This window comes from Lagopus leucura, unplaced genomic scaffold (genome assembly GCF_019238085.1).
Source record: "Lagopus leucura isolate 7727_CA_CO unplaced genomic scaffold, USGS_WTPT01 Super-Scaffold_100022, whole genome shotgun sequence".
In the NCBI taxonomy this organism is placed as follows: Eukaryota; Metazoa; Chordata; class Aves; order Galliformes; family Phasianidae; genus Lagopus; species Lagopus leucura.
The window spans coordinates 8743935-8764089 of record NW_024962275.1 but is presented as its reverse complement, the minus strand read 5'-3'; the positions used below and the strand labels follow the sequence as shown (position 1 = coordinate 8764089).

Here is a 20155-nt window from a genome sequence, read left to right as displayed (position 1 = left end):
ACACCTTCCTAGATCTCTGACAGGAAACCAGTGCCCCCGCAGCGATTTAAATCACACATTGCAGAAAGATACACTGGAAGGACTCGCATTTAATACTCAGCAAAAGAAACCGTCCCGAGCTGTAAGGCGCAGTCCAAGTCTCTCGCAGTGCAGCCCAGCACCCGGCAGAGCCCCGCCTGCCCCCTAGCGCACGTAATTCTTGGGGAAGAGCTGGAAGAGCTTCCCCTCCTGCGTCGGCTCGAAGCCGTACTTCTCCAGCGCGTTTGGGTCGAAGGTTCCCTCCTTCACGTCCTTCTCGATGCGCGGCGCCACCAACTCGTCGAAGAGCTGCTTGGCCGTCATTGGCGGCTCCGAGCCGTGCGGAGCGCGGTACGACACGTAGGGCTTCAGCTTAAAGCCCGCCAGCTCGGGGACGACGAACTGAGGCACCATCTGCTTGATGAGGATGAACTTCTTGTTGGAGGTCAGCACGCCCATCTTCTTGGCTCCCCGGCCCTTGTTGTAGGACCGAGGGCCGCGCTTGCTGGTGAACGGGGACATGCGATCGGCGCCCCGCACCAGCCCGCGGGCCAGCTCGGTCAGCAGCCCCATAGCGAGCGCCTGCAGGCCCTAAGAGCACGGACGGAGGGGCGGGCGGCGCAGCGGCGGCAGGCCCTGTCCGCCCGGCTCCCACACCCCAACACCGCCCGCTCCCATTGGTAGGAGCCCATCAGCCAATCCGCAGCGCCTATCTTAGGCCGTGCTGCTTCGCGGACCACTCGGCGCGAAGCCGTGCGCGCCAATCAGCAACGAGGAGCTGGGGGAGTGGGTGGGGCTTAGCGCCCCGCTCGGCGCTGGTGGCGGTGGGTGCAGGGATGCGACCTTCGGCCCCGCTCCGCGGCTGACCTTTGACCTCCGCGTGGGAGCGCCGCGGCGACCGCGGCTATAGCAACGGGTGAGGGAACGGGACGGGACGGGGGTTCAGTGGTAGTTCGGGGCTGCCCGGGCTCAGCCGGTCTCACCGGTCTCCCCGCGGCGCCCGGTTGGACCGGCGGGTCCGTGCGGTAACTCCCCTCCACCGGATTTGTCAGTGCGGCGTTGGGCCGCGGAGATGGGAGCGGTGGGAGCGGAGCGCTGACAGACCGCAGCCCTCCTCGGCACAGACTGCTTCCCGCGGGTCGGCGGCTGCCGTGCGCTGGAAAATCAGAGTCTGGGTTGCTGTCGTTTCTTAACGGTCATTTTTCCTCTTTTTCCCTTCTGCTGCACCTCCAGCCATGGAAGAAGAAGGCAACGGCACCAGCTTTGAGGTACGAAGTGATTTGATGCTATTTTTCACATCTTTGTTTCTTTTTTAGCATTTCTAGAAAGCAAACGTAGCTGCTGTGGTTGGCTTAATGCAGCAGCAGCTCGGTGCTGTGCAGCCCTTCAGCTGCCCCCTGTCCAGCTCCCTCAGTTTTGTAGTTATCACGTGGTGCTGTGTGGTTTGGGACGTCCCCTGGGCCAGCTCAGGTCAGCTCTCCTGGCCCTGTTCTCTCCCAGCCCCTCGCTAGCAGGGTGCAGTGAGGAGCTGAAGCATCTTTGGCTTCATACTGCACAGCAACAGCTGAAACATCAGTGTTCTGTCAGCAGCTTCTTTCTCTTAAAGCCAAAACACGGTGTCATATCAGATGCTATGAAGAAAATCCACTCTGTCCCAGCTGAAACCAGGACAGTGCCTAATTTGATAACTTTTGGGTAATGTTTTCAGATACACTGCTTTTATTTTCCAGAGCCTTTCTTGATAAAGGTGTAGTCCTTCCAAAAATGTCAAGATCAGTCCCATTTTTTGTGTGTATTTACTTATCTGTACTGCAAACCATTCACGTGGTGCTTCATATTCTCATTTGTCAGCAGAATGACACAGTTGAAGCACCTTTTGCTTCAGTGGTATGATTTTAGCCTGAAGATGGAAGGATCAAGGAGTTCTTCAGCTCTTGCATTTATTCTTCCTTAAGACACATACTGCTTTTCCTAGTAACAACAATCAAGGCACACAACAGGAAATACTTTTCTTAGAACTAGAAGGTGCATCCAGCACACTGATAAGCAGGTAAAAGATGTTCTGTGAAAACTCAGCATTTGTGGTCAAAGCCGCAGCGTGTGGTCAGCTGTACTCATGAGCCACAAGGAAACCTGTATTCTGAGGAACACTCATGTCAGTTCCTGAGCGCTGTGCCTGTCACCACCTGGCACCCCTCCCTGTGTGGGGTATGTCTCACTGTTTACCTTTGATTGCAATGGGAAGTTTTTGAGTACATGCCCTGGCTGCTTGTTCTGTGCTTGGTCACCTGGATGGGTGTAAATGTTATTTCAAAGCTGTGTGTTTTTGTTACCGGCCACAGTTTTGTTAAGAAAACTGGAGTCAAGTGTTAGAAAACACAGGCACTATTCCTGCTAGCACATACTCTCTGCCTATCATTTTGTCTTTTTCCAGTCTTCTCGGGGTTGCTCAGTGTGTGTTTTGTTTCTAAGAGTTGGATCAGGGCTTGGATGGAGCACATGAAGCCCTGAATACAGGTGCTGGGTGTGACCTCCCTCTGTGCTGTAGCCCTGCAGCTCTGCTGTGTTTGTGGCCTCACGACTGGGCCCTGTGCTGCCTGACTGTGAGCAGCTGCTGACACACACGGGTGTCCCTGTGGCTGCCGGCCATTTGCTGACTTTCTCTGCCTCTTTTCGGATGCTACCAGTGTTTGAACTCCCTGCAGAACTCTGACCCATGTTGAGGTGGGAATGTTCAGGCTAGTCTTGGTAACAAACCTTCCAAAAGCTTCTCTGTTCCCCTTGGAGTTCTGGATTCCCTTATAGCCTTCCTGGTTGGGGCACAGGCTCTGTGTGTGCACCTGTGTGTTTCATGCTTCTGTTGTGAATTTATTTCCTCACAGGGAACAGTGCTGGGACTGTCACTTGGCAATTGCTATTTTCTGTGCTATTTGAGATCACGTGGGCCCTGATAGTGGCAGAATTCCTATTCCTGCTGCTGTCAGAGGGAAACAAACAAGTGGCCATGAAAGACTTGCACTGAGATCTCACCTTGCTTAGCCAGAAAGCACTGTATTTGTTGCTAGCAACTTTTCAGCACTTTACAGTGCTTTACACTTTACAGACTTTACACTGCGATTCCACCAGTAATTATCCAGCACTGCTGGTAGTAGTGATAGTTGGAACAATGCTGAGAAGACAGATTAATAGGTTGAGTTAAAGGGACCTAAGAAAATGCACTCAGCTCTGCATATGCTGACTGGCCAGGCTGGACTCTGCTTGCCCTGTGAGCCTGGAATGAACTTCTGTGAGGGAGACTGGTTTGGTGACTCTGTGGGCGCTTCCATTTTTCTTGAGGATACAAAGCTAAATAAAGAGGTCATCTGGATTTGGAACTGAGAGCAAAAACTGGTTCCAGAACGTAAGGTTCAAGTAAGGCTTGAGGCTTACAGGGTGACGTGTCTGTTCTTGTATTCGTTTTGTTTCCTACTTCTTTCTAATATTTGGTTTGCTAATTTTTTTTCCCTGCACTCCACTAAATTTTGAGCTGGCGTTTCTACAGTGTGCAGGTTTTTGTCCAGAACAGCAGCAGTCAGCAGTACAGGTTCCAGGGCTGTGCACCTGAGTTAGAGCTTTTCCCCATGTGCATAATTTTGTGGTTTATGTTGAATTTCATCTCTAATTTTCTGGTTTATTTTCTTAGTCTCATAACATTTACATTCAGCTCTTGTTCTTATTGCTCTGAATAACGTAAAGTCATAACAAAAGTCAACACCTCCCTGTCTGACCTTGTATTGAGGTTGTTTAGGATTGTGTAGAACTGTCACCAGATAGAACTCCACTCCTGACCCCTTTCCACTGAAGGCATCGTTTTCAAAGTGGATGGTAATTGAAAGAAAGGCATTGGAAACCAAATGGTGTGTGTATGCCAGACCAGGCATAGGTATCTGTATGGAGGCTTTTGCCAGCTGTGGGAAACTAACTTCACCTTCCTTTTCGTGCTAGGTCATGCCAGCAAGTGGAATTCTTCAGTTTGTAGAAGACAGAATACAGAGTACAATGGTAATGTATGGCTTCAATCTACTGGATGAAAATGATGTGCTAAGTGGTGTGTACCTGCTGGCCGGCTCCAGGAGCTCCACTAAGTCTCAATCAAAGTCTGAGTAAATGGAGAGGAATTCTTGCTTCTATGCTGTTGCTGTGCACGAGGCAGGAACTAATCTCTATTATTTAATTTCATGCATATTTAGTTTTCAATTCACAGATATTTGGGGGGGAAAGCGCTGAATATTTTGCATCTGAGCTTATAAACGTGGCACTGATACAGTTAAATTCAAACTCCTCACGTGTGTGAAGTTTTAGTTAAAACTGAAGTATTTATGGATGCGTTTGATGTTCAGACAACGGAGTTAAGTGTTGGTCAGCCCTACAAAAATTACAAATAGCTTTCAACTGTGGAAGTTACAGGTTTCTTTTCCTATGAATTCCTCTCACAGCTGACTGGAATTGCCATTGGAGCTGCAGTTGCACTGTTCCTGATAGGAATTGTTGTGTTTGTCATTTACAGAAGAGTGAAACAATCCAGTAAGTACTCAGCTACTCTGTCAATCCTAAAAGGAGTTTTCTCAGCGTGTTATCCTCAGTATTTTTGTAGTGTTACATGGTGGGTTCTGTGCCAGTTCACAATAATTGCTCACTGTTATGGTAGCAGTTTCCCAGGAAAAGAACTTTAAAAAGATGAAGAACTTATGTTCTGAATTGAGTCATTAAACACAGAATTCATCACTGCCATGTGCAGGACTTTTGGAGACTTTTGCTTCTCTGCTGTGTGATAGCCTTTGTATCAGTTGGCTTGGAAATAATTACAAGCCTGTTGTTGCAGGAAGGCAGATTGTTGGTTTCCTTTAGTGAGATTAAAGTCACCTGATTCCACTGCCTGCTTAGAGAGCCTTTTTACCTCCTCCAGTGATTAGATAGAGCCTTAAGCCAGCTCTTCCTTAGTCTGGCTTGGCTTAACCATACTTGGATAATGAGGGGCCTGGTGCTGGTTTGATTTCTAAGTGTTGGCACTAACAGCTTGCTCTTTAGTAGTGGGAACTCTGGCTATTATGGAGGTAGCAAAATTGATAACTTGTGCTTAGTCTTCTTTCCCCTTAGCATAAAGCTGTGGATCCTAGAATCAAAGAATGGTTTGGCTTGGAAGGACTCAGAGCCCCCAGCCCTGCCATGGGCTCAGGTTGGCCAGGGCCCATCCATGGCCTGAGCACCCACCTCCAGGGATGGGCACCCACAGCTCTGGGCAGAAATGCCGGGTTCTCACTGCCCTCTGGGTCAGGAATTTCCCCCTCACATCTAACCCAAATCTCTACTCTTTTCTTTTCAAATCATTCACCTCATCCTATCACTATCTGCTCTTGTAAAAAGTCAGTCTCCATCTTTTTTTTTTAAGCTCCCTTCAGGTATCATGAGGTGGCAGATCCTTCTCCAGGCTGAACACCCTCAGCCTCTCTTTGTAGGATAATTTCTGTAGCCCTCTGGTCATCATCTGGACCCACTCCAACAGCTGCACCTCTTTTTTGTGCTGGGGGCCCCAGATGTGGCCACAGCACTGCAGGTGGGTCCCCGTGAGGGCAGAGCAGAGGGAGGTTGTCCTCTTCCTACCCCGCTGCCATTCCTCTGCTGATGCAGCCCAGGCTGCCAGCACACACTGCTGCTCATGTCCAGCTTTTCCTTCACCAGGACCTCCAAGTCCTTCTACACAGCTCTGCTCTTACAGAGTTCTTCTCCCAGTCTGTGCTCACATCTGGGATTGCCCCAGCTTAGGTGCACCGCCTCGCTCTTGGCCTTGTTGAACCTCGTTAGGTTCATGTGGGCCCACTTCTCAAACCTGACCGGATCAATCGGACGGCGTTCCTTTCTTCTGCTGTATCAACTGCAGCACACAACTTGGGGTCATCTGTAAATTTGCTGAGGTACTGAGGTGGTTTCTGACATGAAGCTCTTTGTTATTTCAGAACAGCTTCAACCACATGTCCGCCAGTACAGATTTCGCAAGCGAGACAAAGTGATGTTCTATGGGAGGAAGATCATGAGAAAGGTAAGAATGTTTGGCGTGCTGGGAAGGAAGTAAAGATTAAAATCCTGTGGAGGAGGTTTGGTAAAACTTGAAATACTTCTGTTGCTTAATTTGACCCAAGGCCTTCGACCTATTTAGGGATGTTTCAGATCTCCTGGAATTATTCCTTTCAGACATATTTGCAGACACTGAGGATGGTCATTCTTTGATTCATCACTTCTCTATTGAATTGATGATAAAATAGTTGTCTATAATAATCTTCCTTTTTCTGTGCTTAGGATTATATTCAAGGTATTCAGTGCCTGCATTCAGGGTTGCCCCTTTCAAATAACAACTTCCAGTACTGCCCTTACATAGGAAGCTGGCCTAGTCTTTCCTGTCTTAGGAAACAGCCAGTCTGTCTGAAGAGCACATACTCAAATTTGTCTTTCTGTAGACTATCTCTATAAAGCACCTCAGCATATGAACGCTTGTTTCTTGTTAAACTGTAATTAGAGGTTGTTCAACAGGGATTTATCCAATGATTGAACATTCCCTTAGGCTGCAACAAGGGGTGCTGCCTGTGCATTCAGTTTTTGTCCAGATGATGTTGCTTTCCTATTACCCTAGAAGATTGCCTTGGATTTTCCATTGGGTCAGAAATCTGTTTCTGCATGGGCTCTAGTTTGAGTCTGGCTGATTAAATCTTTAAAAAAATTGTAGCAAGGTTTGAGACCAGACATTTCCTGTCATGAATTAGGTTAGTCAAAGTAGGCATGCTTGGTATGCTGTGTTTTTTTTCCACTGGTGGTCTGGGTTTCAGTTAATGGAGGAGATTAATGTTCCTGTATTCCCAAAGCACAAGCTTCCCTTGAAGTGCATGCTGAATGTGATAGAAAGTACCACCGTGGTCAAAGGAATGGAATGAATGGTTATATGAGTGCAGAGGTGATGTGTTTGGCTTTCTTGAAAGCTAATGCAATAGGACCTGGGGATCAAGATGACTTCCTTCCTCAACACTTTATATAAAAGTCTGTGTAGTAAACCCGTGGTTATTGCTTGCTTGTGGTCAGGTACAAATGGTTGGTGAAAGAAAAAGCTGTTTAATCCTGACTGGAGTTTGTGCTCCCTGCCTGCTGTCCTGTGGGGTCAGAATCAAGGTGTGCGGCCAGTGGAGTCCTCAACCCTGAGCTGTGGTGCAGGAGTGGGTCGCAGAGAATCCCTCTGGGCAGAGCAGGTTGGAGGGCACCCCCTTATCTCCAGTGGGGGAGCCTGCCTGAGCACAGCTGTGTGCTCGCCCCAAGGCTTCGTAGAATGAATTCAGATGTTTGGGCTCAGTAATTGGTCACAGGGCTGTTTTTTTAATTGTTCTTGGGTTGTACTTCATAAATTCTTAATTTAATATTTTTCATATTCTCTAACACAGTTATTTACATACAGCATGAAAGCTCCCTAGAATTTCACATGGGAAAATCTCTTGGGTTTTTTGGGGAGGAAGGAGAAGAGGGCAGAGGTGAAGTTGAACTTCGCCTTTCTCTCTCCTAAAGGAGACATAGGACATTGGTACTGTAGAACTGATGTTTTCAGCAAAACACTGTGTGTTTTTGGTAAAAAGGGCGAGGGGAATGTCTGCAAACTATTTGTGAATATAGATTATTTTCTTTTGGTGGGAGAAATAGCAATGCTTGATCTTGCAGCTGTTGCAGTTCTCCAGAAGGTGGCACAGTGAAAACACAAGTTAAAAGGCTTGCTGCACAGGAGTACTGCATAGCCTGCCATAGGAATACTGGAGCTTTAAATGTTCTCTGCCTCACGTTGAGTGTTTCTGAGTGGGAGATGTATAGCTCGGGTGTTGGTTTTTCCCCCACTACCATCCATGATGACTGTAGCAGTTGCTTATCGAGATCAAAACATATGCCACTTTCTGTCTAGAGGGAAAGTGATCCTGGAGTAGGTGTTGTTCCATTCCTTCAAAGCCTGATAGGAATGCTTCACTCTGCCAGTGTTCTGATGACCTGGCAGAGAGGTCGAATCCCTTGCAAGGTTGGAGCAAGGGTTTTTGTCGCTCGGTTTTAGTGAACGTTTCTGCTTTTGCTCTTTCTTCCTAGGTTTCGACTCTTCCCAACACTCTGGTTGGGAACACTGTGCCTCGCCAAAGGATGAGGAAACGGGCCAAAGTTTTAAATTTGGCTAAAAGGTACTCGGGCTTTGGGGAAGGGGGGAATTCACACTGAGCACTGCCTCTAGTTCTGCTGAAGAAAGGCACAAAAAGAGCACCTGGGGGCTGGAATGCTACTGTTCTGTCTGCTTGGTAACATGTAACAGTGTAGTGCATCTTGCACTCAACCTATGGTGTCAGTATACAGACAGATTGGATGCTGTCCTGAACTTCCATTGTTTTCCTTTGTAGGATTCTGCGTATTAAGAAAGAATGTCCAACTCTGCAGCCAAAAGAGCCACCTCCCTCTCTGCTGGAGGCAGACCTGACAGAATTTGATGTAAAGAATTCTCATTTGCCATCGGAAGTCCTATACATGCTTAAAAATGTTAGGTAATGTTAAATGGAAATGTAGGCTTGGGTTTTGCTTTTGATGGCTATTCAACTGATGTGTTTTCTACCACGTGTCAAGCCTTAAATTTTATCATTGTATGATCAGAGTCAAAAAGATGAGGTGGAAGGGAGGGAAAGGAGGCAGTGAGGCAGTTCAGAGGCTGTGGATGCCCCATCCCTGCAGGCATTCAAGGCCAGGCTGGATGTGGCTCTGGGCAGCCTGAGCTGCTGGTTGGTGCCCTGCACACAGCAGGGGGTTGGAGCTGGATGAGCATTGTGCTCCTTTGCAACCCAGGCCATTCTGTGATTCAATTCAGTCAAGTATTGATATCACTGACAAGGCAGGAAGGATGAGGTTTTCAGATGTTAGACTTTTGTATATGGTAATTATTTTCCTCTTCTGATCTAATTAGTTATAACCTTCAGGACTAAATTAGACACTTTAGTAGTCTAATAAAATTACTATTTATGTCACCTAAAGTTTCTCCTGTGGAATTCTGATGTTCTATGACTAATTGATGTTGCAGGATGATTTGATTGATTGATTCTGTTAATTGTGAGCTAATGAAACTATGTGGAGGACACTTGTGGTGTTGTATACGAAATGCTGAGGTTTAAGCAGGGTATTTCTGTCTGCCTGGTGTTCACTAACTAGTCCAGTGTTGCCTGTTGCCTGCAGGAGATGGGATATTCACATTTACGTGGATACAATGGTGGGATTTTTTCTCTTTTATTCTTCAGTTTTTCTCCTATGTTCTGGTTGCATTGCTGGGGTAGCTGGGCTAAAAGAGAAAGCTCCAAAGGCTAACTTTGCTTATACAGTATATTGTAGGTTTTTGTTTTTTACCCTTCATAAGCCATGCTGCTGTTTTCTTGAGGAAGACACCTGAAGGAAGATGTACTTCCTTCTGAGCCTGCTGGCATTGCTCCATGCGCTGCTCAAGAAGGAGCTGTGACACTTACAGGTTTCAGCATTTCACTGTGTTGCTGCACTTTTGCCCTGGGGACTTTTGTTCCTGTCACCCTGCTGTTGCATTGCCACGCCACAGCTTCCTCTGAGCCCCTCCATGAAGGCTGTGCTGATTAAGGATGGGTTTTCCCTGTGCAGAAAAGGGAGAAAAAAGCTGATATTTACTTCTCTTTCCTGCAGGGTTCTTGGTCACTTTGAGAAGCCCCTTTTTCTGGAATTGTGCAAGCACATGTTTTTTGTGCAGCTGCATGAAGGAGAATACATCTTCCGTCCTGGGCAGCTGGATAACAGCATCTATGTTGTGCAAGATGGAAAGCTGGAAGTGTGCGTTCAAGAAAGTGTAAGAATGAACTGAGCCACTGTTCTTGAGTTGCATCTGTTAGCATAGCATGTGTTGGCATGAATCATTAAGGATTGGCTAAAGTGAAGTTTGAATGGTAGTGATGGAGTGAAGGGCCCTGATATATAAATGTCAGCATTTCGAGCCGTGCCCCTACACGTCTCCCATAGGGCAAGGTGAGCTCACTCTTCCAGGTCATCCTCACATGCTCTTAGTTGCATAATTACTGCAGGAGACTGGAGTGCAAGGCCAAATTGGCATATTGTTGGAAATGTTCTCATTTATATAAAACAGGCAGACAAAACAGGATGGTGGCAGTAGAAGAGACCACGTGGATTTCATTCCAGAATGTTCTTGCCTCTTAGTTAAGGGGGATTGCCTGGAAGGGTTGCCAGATTCACTTTTGGGTAGACAGGGAGAAGAAATGATAGCTTGTGTTTTGGGCACGTCTTCAAATGTTGAGTGCAATCCCTTTTGTGAACTTGGGTTAACGTGTGTGTGGTTATGTATATATTTAATATTTTTCTTGACTTTTTCAGGTTTAACTTTAATTTTTATAGCTGAAAATGCATGTGCTGTTTTTGTAATTTATCTCAAACTTTGTGACTTCTGCATATACCTTTGTTTTGCTCCTTTTCCTGTTATACTGCCTGGTGATGTGTGAAGGGCCATCGAAAAATGCTTTCTCCCCTTCCCTCCTCCTACAGAAAGATGTGACAGCACGTAATTCCTCAATCAATGGAGCTAATTCTTAGTGTGAAGAAGGTTTTGTTTTCATTTTTAATTGTTATGTAGCACAAATAACAGGTCAGGTCACATCTACCCCAAGGCAAAACTGGCTTTAAATTTCCTTTATCACTCCTATCTTTTATAATGATGGTTTAAAACTAAGGTGGTGTGATTTAGCACCAGAGCAGAGGGAAGGTTCGTGTTCAGATTCTAATAGGGGACCATGTATTTTAGAGCTGCCATATATACACACCTGTGAGCCTATAGTAATCTATTCTACTCCTACAGGATGGCACAGAAGTGATTGTTAAGGAGGTGCTGGCAGGAGACAGTGTCCACAGTCTTCTCAGCATTCTAGATGTCATCACGGTAAGTCCTTCAGGTGCCAGTTTTCTGCACTGCTGCTTTGTGTTGCTGAGCCCACTGTGGGGGGAAAGTCCTCTTTGAAAGGGTCAGAATGACAAATGTTCCTTCCCCAGTCCTTTTTCTCCTTTTATCACTGACTGTTTCGCAGCAGCATTTTCACGGTTTTTTGTTTGTGGCTGCAAAAACTGAGATAGAATTTGATTTGTTCAAGGTTGCAAGGGAGTCAGAAGGACCAGGTTAGGGCCCAGAATTCCTAGCTTTTATGCAGTTTGATTTATCACTTACTGAATTTATCTGCTCTAATGAAAGCAAATCTGGCAGTTGTTATTGTTGTAATTAGGCTGTGAAACGGGTTGATGGATTTAATTTTTTCCCAATATGTTAATGTTGCTGGTGACCACCTGAAGGTTGTGCTCTTTGGCATGCAGCAAGATGAGTTAAGTGCTGGCTGCTCCTATTTATTGCACAAATTACAGCTGTGGGTTTTGTTTCAGATGCATTTACAGCTATGGGTTTTCTGATTGTCACTGTATCTTATTTGGGAATGCCTGAGCTGAAAGTGGTGGATTCATCATGTTCAATAACACAAAAGCACTCGAGTGTCTATTTGGAAGGTGTTGATAGCTGAGATGAAGAGAATCTAATAAACAAATTCTTCATATTATTAGGGACAGGATGAGGAGAAGTGGGTTTTAAACTGGGAGAGGTAGATCTATATAGACATCAGGAAGAAATTCTTTACTGTGAGGGTGGTGAGACGCTGGAACTGGTTGCCCAGTGGGGCTGTGGATGCCCCTCCATGGAAGCACTCAAGGCCAGGCTGGATGGGGCTGTCAGCAACCTGACCTAATGGGAGGTGTCCTGCCTTAGCAGGGGGTTGGAAATGGATGATCTTAAGCTTCCTTTCCAACCCAAACCGTTCTGTAATTTGAGCTTTTATCATGTTTCCTTTTTATTTGTCTGCTTCCTCTCATTAAACGCTGTGGTGTGTATTGGTTGCAATAATTCTGTGAAGTGTTCAGTGCCACTTGTAGATGGAAGTAGGTATAACATGTACACACAAACTACACCAATATATCAGTAACAATTTCTACAGAACCTTTTGAGAACAGTGCACAGTTTTTAGGCTTGGTCACACTTTGTCTTACAGAAAGCAATGGCATGGGTGTAATTTGAACTGAACAAGCCTGGTTCTTGCTGTCAAATCTGTGTTAATTGCAGATCTGGAGGTATAAAGATGCCCTTGTTTGTTCCAGCAGTAAATTTCCTTAATGACAGTATTCAAAGGAGGAGGACCATCGTATAGAACACAAATATTAGTCATGTTCTTTTGCTGTGTTTGTCTTACACAAGGATTTAATCTGGTTTCTTCCATTTACTTTTCTGTTTCTCAGTTTCATTGTAAATCAGGATGGTTGCCATTCATTTGCCTGTTTTTATTCTTATTCTGACATTTTTACTTCATTCTCATTAGTTACGCTGCTGATGAATCAGGGCATAAAACTTACTGGAAGTATGTTAAAAGGAGCCATGTGCAGAATATCAGCCCAAGAACCTTGCAGACTTTTGTTCTAAACTTGTTCTCACTGATTTCTGCAGCTCCCTCTTTTCTCGTTTGTTTCCCTGCTTTGTGTATTGATGGCTTTATTTTTGTTTTTCATCCTCCTTATTGACTCTGGATATACAAGCAGCAAGAAAATGGGCATGGAGAGAGAAAGTAGCACTGGTCAAAAGAGAGGAGTCCTGTCTGTGGCGTTCTGAGGTTCTCAGTGAGTCTTAGAACTGCCTGCCCTGAAGTTTCACTGTGCCACCAAACGCAGGGACTTTGTGTTGTCTGAGCTGTTCTGTAACTGTTTCTGTAGCATGTAACACCAGCCGTGTCCCCTCACTTAGCTGGGAGATGTGCAGGAAGGTTACAAGTGGTGATGTGTTGTAGACCCAGAGCGCATCAGAGGTAATTTTGCCATTAACCAAGTTTTAAATTGCAGCATCCCCTTAGGCCTGTTAACACAAACAAATACAGAGGTACCACCTCTGACTCGAGATTTGTTCTGCGTGTCACTGATTCTGAGATCAGAGAAATGTTGATTTCTCAAAACTCAAAGGAGAAACTGGAGAACTGAGTCTGGATAGATGCTGGCTCTGTTTGTGAGGTTTTAGAACAACTCTGTGTCATAGATGAATCTGCCTCTGCATGGATATGGCCTTAAATACTGAAGCGTGTGAACTCCAGGTGTTTTTAGAGGCTGGCTGAGCCCTCGCCCTGCCCCTTTGCTTGTCCCTCCATTCTGTTACCTGATGGATGAATGATGAATTTTCTTTCAGAGCTGAATGGGACAAATAGTGGCTGTGTTTGATGATGGCTGCTGGAGCCTTGGGTTTACTATTCTTCTGTCTTCTGTGTAGAGATGGCATTTGGAAAAGTGTGAGCTGGTGGTGTAGCTGGAGTGAGAGAGAGGTAGATTTGATCAATTGCCAGTGAGTGAGCAGGGGGAAAAATGGAAGTCTGAGGAGTAACAGAAGCTGCAGAAAATTGCTTGGATAAAGGTGAGCCTGCAGGGCTCAAGTCCCTTAATGGACAGAAGGTAAGATGAATGAGGTTATAAAGAAACGATTGTAGCAAGAACTTTGGAACAGCAGTGCCAGTGCAGTGGGGGGGGAAGGTGAAATGTAAGCAATGGGAGTAGGAAGAATGTGCCATATTTTTGGGCACAAAAATGAGCTGTCATTCCGATCTTATGGCACCTGTGTGACTTACTTTGACTCTTGGATGTCATCTGGATTTAGCTGCTGCTTTAGCTTGGCTTTTGTCACCTGCAGGGTTGAGTTACTCTACAGCTCAGGCAGATATGAGCAGTTATCTGCTTCGAGAACAAGAAGTTCCCTGTTTAAAAGACAACCCAAACAACCCAAACCCTAATTCACAGTGGATTATACCTTACAGTCACACATGGAGGCTGCAAGGAATGTGAAGCTGTGTAATTTAGGCACAGTATTATCCATGTGGCTGATTATGCTATATTGGAGAGAACTGACAATTACTGGAACATTTCCTCTTTCCGCTCCTCTGACAGCTTTTAGCACATCCCAGCCCTATTAGACATGGTGCTTGGCTCTCTCAAAAGCAGGCTGCTCTCACACAGGGTTCTGGAAAAGGAACAATTATATGCTGAAAATCAGTTGGGGTGGGCTGTTCTTTGGAGGAAAGGGCTGCTGCATCCTTATCTGTTATTATCCTTCAACTGCTTTTCTCAACGACTGTCAGCACTGCTCTGTCCTCCAGCAAGCACTGCTCAGGGGAAAAAAAAGCCTTCTCTGGGTGCAGTGTGGACCCTATTGATGAGGTGCACGGTGCTTATTTTACCCTTTTAGTAACTGTTTTGGAACACTATTAAACTTCACAAGCAAGGGGGAATGGTTTTAAAGTGAGACAGGGGAGGTTGAGGTTGGATATTAGGAGGAAGTTTTTCATCAGAGGGTGGTGAGGCACTGGCACAGGTTGCCCAAGGAGGCTGTGGATGCCCCATCCCTGCAGGCATTCAAGGCCAGGCTGGATGTGGCTCTGGGCAGCCTGGGCTGCTGGTTGGTGACCTGCACACAGCAGGGAGTTGGAACTGATGAGCATTGTGCTCCTTTGCAACCCAGGCCATGCTGTGATTCATGCTCACCCTTTGTCCAACAACTGAAGATTGAAAAGATGCCTTTAGTTTTTCACTGTGTGTTTGGCAGGGCGTGGTAGAAAATGCAGTTGGTGTAGAATCTGTATTTAAAATCAAAATTTATATGTGTAGTATGTGGATGTTGTGTGTATATATATTTGTTTTAGTATATAAGGAATTCCAAAGGATGGCGTTGTTTAAAAGCTGAGCTCTGTGGAAGGGGGATGTTTCGTTTATTTTGGGTATAGAAACAGCACAGAAATGTCATTTGCTGATTTCTTTATTTTAATCAGAAGAAACTGAGACGAACTGGGAAAAACCTTGTAGCTCTAAGCTGTAGATCAGAGAGATATTTAAAACTGCAAATCCCTCCAGAACTTAAAAATCAGATCTATTAATACCATCCCAGATTTTATAAAAAGGTCAGCTGAAGTTGGCGTAATTAAGAAATTGATTCCAATTAATTTAATTTAATTTTAGAATCTGCTTCATCGTGGCTTCCAGACCAGCAAGGCAGAGCTGCAGTGTTATTTTCTGCAGTGGCTGCTTTGGTGCTCCCGTATTCTGAAGGCAGAAATTCTTTAGCAGTAATTGTGTTTGTCTGTTCAGTGCCTACAGGACTGGTTCTACCTTAGAAATGTTAGATAAATCAGTGCTTCTTTGATTGGAAAATGAACTAATGGCTGCCAGGTACTCTTCTCAGTGTTTATTGATGGGGTGCAAGGAATGTTGTGTGGAAAGTTCCATGCAAGTATTTGCCAGTAGATTTTGGTGAACATCTGTTCTGATTAAAGAGAGAAAAATCCTGAACCACAGGTTTGTCTTCCAGAACAAAAACCTCTGCGTTCTGCCCTTGGAGTTCTATCTTTTGTTGGTTTGTTCATCCGTCTTTTCTTCTCTTGAGGCAGAGTGGCCTGGACCCAAATCATCTGAAGCACACAGAAGTTGCTTGGCTTTGTCGTTTGGAATATTTCATACATATGTATTTATTTATTTAGATCACAAGAAGTCTGCCTGTTTTGTGTTGTTTGTTGGCCGTATTCCATTCTGTACGTAACAAAGCTTGAAGCCTGGCTTTGCCTTCAATAAAACTGTGGCAGACTTGGGAGACAGACAAGCCAGATCTTCTTACCCTGATACACCTCCTTGTAGCTCCTATTTCCTCTCCCTCAGTGCAGTGCTGGTGAAACTGCCTGTGTGAATTCACCTGACCACCTTGCCCTCATTACACCGACTGGAGGGCACAGGGCAGGAGGGCAGGGCTGTTTGTGCTCAGGTGGTTCTCCCAGGGATGTGCAATAGCAAAGGAGAAATCTGGGAAGCAGTTGGGACGAAATGAGCAGGGAATCAGTGGAATTAACTTACGGCTCTGCAACTTTCTCTTAGGGTCACCCTGCTCCATACAAAACAGTCTCAGCCCGGGCAGCCACTCCGTCCAACATACTGCGACTGCCAGCGAGTGCCTTTCAAGATGTCTTCCAGAAATATCCTGAAACTCTTGTTAGAGTGGTACAGGTACGTTTCGCTGCTCAGCAGAACTAAAACCGAACAAAACGAAATTGAGACAGAGCTCCTCACAGTAATTTCAACATCATGGGGGAGATATGTTCAGGTTCAGCAAAACCTCATCCTTCTGCAGATATGGAACTGTTCAGTGTAACAACCTCTCAAAATCTGGGCTAGCTTTGCTATTCCTCCCATTCTTAGAGCTGTATGGTTACATGAAGAAGCAACTAACATATATGTGTAAAATGTGATAGTTCTGCTCGTCATCCCAGCTTGTGCTGTAAGCTCTCTGGCTCTGATGGGTTAATGCCCAGCAAGGTTTCAGGATGACTTACAGCATGGAAAGCAATTTTATATTCTGAAAGAAAAAAAAAAGGGCCACAGTCCTCAAGAAACAGCTTTATGGAGTGGTGGTGCTTTGCAAAGCTAACAGCATTCAGTCTGGTGTGAATGCCTGCTTCAGAAGCAATTGTCAGCAGCTCAGGAAAGAGCTATTTGTATTAGTGATATATTAGTGCTTGAAGCTTCCTGGCCTTGCAGGAACTTTGCTGGTCTTAAGCAAGTACTGCACATCTGCCATACACCTGCGGGTGGAAGCCAGAGCAGGGGCAAGGTGCTGTGTGGGAGTGGTGTTGGTTTTAGGGTTTGCTGAGTGGTGCATTGTCCCACTGGTGTAAGGGATGCATGTGATCATTCTGATCTGTTCTTTTGCTTTACTGTGACTGTTAATTCCTTTTGCTGTTCTGATACCCAGGTGATTTATGTGTGATCCACGAACCTCGTAACACTGGTGGCAGAACAGATCATTGTACCAATTTAATTTGCTTCGTGAGAGCTGATACCAAAGAGAGAATGGCAGAAGAGCAGGGATAAGCTGTCAGAGCAGATGAAAGCGAGGTGGCAGTGGTGTCTTATGCCAGTTTAGTGTTTGCTGAGCAGCAGCACAGGTTTTTTTTTGATGGACAAAGCTGAAATAACTTTTTGGTTTTTAATGAGAAACACAAAAGCTTTCATTTTAAGGCATGTTTGTTACTGATGTTTACGGGAAAAAATGAAAAGTGGTATTTGGTGTTTGGGAGATTTTTCCAGTTTGTTACTTCACTTTTTCTGTCAAGTGACTGTTAAGCCTTTGGTAAATCGCTTTAGTCTTAATTTTCCTTAATTTGTCACCTGCTAAGAAGGAATTTCAGCTCTTATTGCTTAGGGAGCAGTCTGTGGTTTGTTTGAAAGTGCCTTCAAGTACTCTGATCCTATCGACTGTATCTGAATGCAAGAACGAATGTGGGATAATATTGAAACCATTCCTACTGCCTTTTATTTCCCATTTCTAGATCATCATGGTGAGGCTGCAGAGAGTGACTTTCCTTGCCTTGCACAACTACCTTGGGCTGACTACTGAGCTCTTCAATTGCGTAAGTTTGGGGTGCATTTTATTTGCTGTTGTTATGCCTGTCAGTGGCATAGAGAGGCTTTGCTTGTTTCAGAAGATTATAAAGTGAATACTGCATATTATTTTAATCATGCAGTATTTAAGAGGGAAGGTAACCAGCCCTAAAATGAATCCTGTGCAGGTGCTTAGGGGTGGATGTGTAGGGAGGTAAAACTTTAAAAGTTGGAAGAAATGTCTCACTTCTGCTTCTGTACATCAGTACGTTTCAGCAAGTCTTGACCTGTCGTAATGTTACTGAGACACTTCAACTTGTCATAGTTCTAATAGCTGCTTGGATGGTATCTTGAAAATGAGGTTGCTTTTGAGACTGATGTAGTATCACTGCATGTCTCAAACAGACTCTGTAGTTTACATAATTTACAGCATATCTTCTGACAAATAATTGCCAGACCATAGCTCTGGAGTGTGCTGGAACAAGGCTGATCACAGATCTGTGAAAGAAAATGAACAAAAACTCTCTCAGCTGACACTTTGGTTTTTAACAATGGAATACCAAACTGATATCCATTATGGTTTTTCTTGATTTCCTTAGCACGTGGGCTCAACCCACAGGGGTCGCTTTACCTACCTGAGGTTGTCAAGGCTGTGTTTCCTGAACTCCTTGCCTCATTAACAGATCACAGCGACTGGAAATTTAACAGATTCTTCTGCTCCTCTGATGGAGAGCTGTGTTCTTCCCAGTGTGCCTCCAAAAGCATGGTCTGGTTAATTGGAATATTGCTTTTTGCTGTAATAAGCTTTCATGATATATGGGATGGTGACTTAAGTAAAAATGGAGCTGTGAATGCAGCTTAAAAGCTATTTTAAAATAGGTGTCTGAAGTAGGAAGGCTTGAAGTGTATCCTTAGTATGCCTGTGCAGTCACAGTAAGATGGTATTGTCTGCACATCTGTCCCTCTGGAAGCAGAGGGCTGGGTGTTTATGTTTGCATTTTCACCTTGCTTTTTGCAGCAGAACCAAGCTATCCCACTGGTCTCTGTGGCAAGTGTCACATCTGGAGGAAGTTCAAGTAAAGCAGTAAAAAGACAAACATCCAGTGTGTCAGAGGAGGAGCGTGGAGAGAAGTTTGAGAAAGCTGGGGAAGCATCAGAAATGGGTAATGTTTCTGGAAATGGGTAGTAATTAGTCTTTGTGCTGCTCTTTGGTTGCTGTGCTATTTGTCAGAGGGTTTTTATTTGATCAGAGTAGCTAGGCCTTGTCTTAACTGATCAATTTCAGGTTTGAAGTCTTTGGATAAACCTTAGCTTTAATAAGAGATCATTACTGTGCTGTTAAGGATTCTGGGGGTGGGGGGAAGAAATAAAAAGTTGCATCTAATGTTGACCCCATAGGAGAAGCTGCAAAAATTCTGTACTGTAGGTAATAGCGAAGCAGGCTTTTGTGTTGCAGTGTTGGTGTGGAAGCTTCACCTAGGAAAACAGCATGAGCTGAATTTGTCAGTCCAGATTCAGAGGAAAAAATGATTAAGAACAGAAGACTGGTTTAAACGTAATGTTTAACACTGGTGTTTTAGAATGTATTAAAGTCTGTATGTTAGATTTCAGTAGTGGTTTTTGAGAGGTTCTTGCTCTCAGTGAAACTTATTTCAGTAGGGATTCCCTTGTATTTGCGTAACCTTTGTTTCTATACTTCAGATCCATTGAGGATTTCTGGTACAGAAAACCCTGAGCATATTTTCAGGAGAAGCCTTTCTTCACCCCCCTCTACAGAGACTTCTGGTAAGGACTGCTTGGCTAAATGCTGGGAAATAAGATTAGGTACATTATATAAAATACATTCCCCTTAGATCATTGACTTAGATAATCTTGTTTATGTTAAATAATCATCTCACAGTGGCACTGCTTCCTCACTTGTTTGAAACTAAGGTCAGACATTAATTTTCTGAACTGACAAATGAACTTGTATCCAGGAGAGCATTCCCTTGCTGTCTCTATTAGCAGCCATTTGGCTACTGAGAGCCCTGCGAATGAAGGGCTTTTATTCATTGATTTTCCCAAAACCAAGTAATCTACTGTATCTGCTATCATTTTTCATGGGAAAGATGACATATGGCTCTTGCTTGGCTGATTGTCCCAAAGAGCACATAACGTGACTTTATTGCTTTTAGGGGAATATTTTCAGAGTGGATAATAAAGGTGATTTATCATCGAATGCACTGTTGAGGCATTTATGATGCTCTGCTGTTTTGATCCCACAGCGTTTGTTTCAGTGAGTTTCAGCTGTCTGTCCTGTAAATGTCTTCCTCTGAGCCAGTTGTTTGGCTTAGCTTTATATTCAAGGCAGAAAAACTAGAACTTCTTGGGTGAATTCAGGAAGGAAGGCATCCATCTTTAGTTAGCTGAGTAGCAAACCAACCCTCTTCAGATGACTGGGAGGTCACATGCAGGTACTGATTGTGGAGATACTGTTAACATAGAAGTCACAAAGCTGGACAATCAGAATAAAGCTATCCTGGATACTTTAGAAGATACATTTATTTCTTATGGTGGCTGTTAAATAACTGGGGAGGTGAAAGTGTGAATGTGGATTTAG

The 20155-nt window shown here is 44.8% G+C and overlaps 2 protein-coding genes across 2 annotated transcripts in view; one reads left to right on the top strand and one right to left on the bottom strand.

Moving 5' to 3' along the window:
* Nucleotides 1-69: 69 nt before the first annotated feature.
* On the bottom strand, nucleotides 70-657 carry MRPL41 (mitochondrial ribosomal protein L41). The gene has a single exon (XM_042879166.1). It carries the CDS (start codon nucleotides 589-591, stop codon nucleotides 184-186), a length of 408 nt encoding a protein of 135 aa, XP_042735100.1. The 5' UTR covers nucleotides 592-657; the 3' UTR covers nucleotides 70-183.
* Nucleotides 658-813: 156 nt separating this feature from the next.
* Nucleotides 814-20155, top strand: part of PNPLA7 (patatin like phospholipase domain containing 7) — a 118543-nt gene continuing 99201 nt past the window's right edge. The window contains exons 1-13 of the mRNA XM_042878729.1: nucleotides 814-934; nucleotides 1252-1286; nucleotides 4003-4059; nucleotides 4494-4581; nucleotides 6012-6094; nucleotides 8161-8249; nucleotides 8463-8603; nucleotides 9754-9913; nucleotides 10931-11011; nucleotides 16054-16182; nucleotides 17505-17585; nucleotides 18575-18719; nucleotides 19258-19341. Coding sequence (XP_042734663.1) covers nucleotides 1254-1286; nucleotides 4003-4059; nucleotides 4494-4581; nucleotides 6012-6094; nucleotides 8161-8249; nucleotides 8463-8603; nucleotides 9754-9913; nucleotides 10931-11011; nucleotides 16054-16182; nucleotides 17505-17585; nucleotides 18575-18719; nucleotides 19258-19341 — 1171 coding nt within the window. The 5' untranslated portion in view covers nucleotides 814-934; nucleotides 1252-1253. The remainder of the gene's footprint in view (nucleotides 935-1251; nucleotides 1287-4002; nucleotides 4060-4493; nucleotides 4582-6011; nucleotides 6095-8160; nucleotides 8250-8462; nucleotides 8604-9753; nucleotides 9914-10930; nucleotides 11012-16053; nucleotides 16183-17504; nucleotides 17586-18574; nucleotides 18720-19257; nucleotides 19342-20155) is intronic.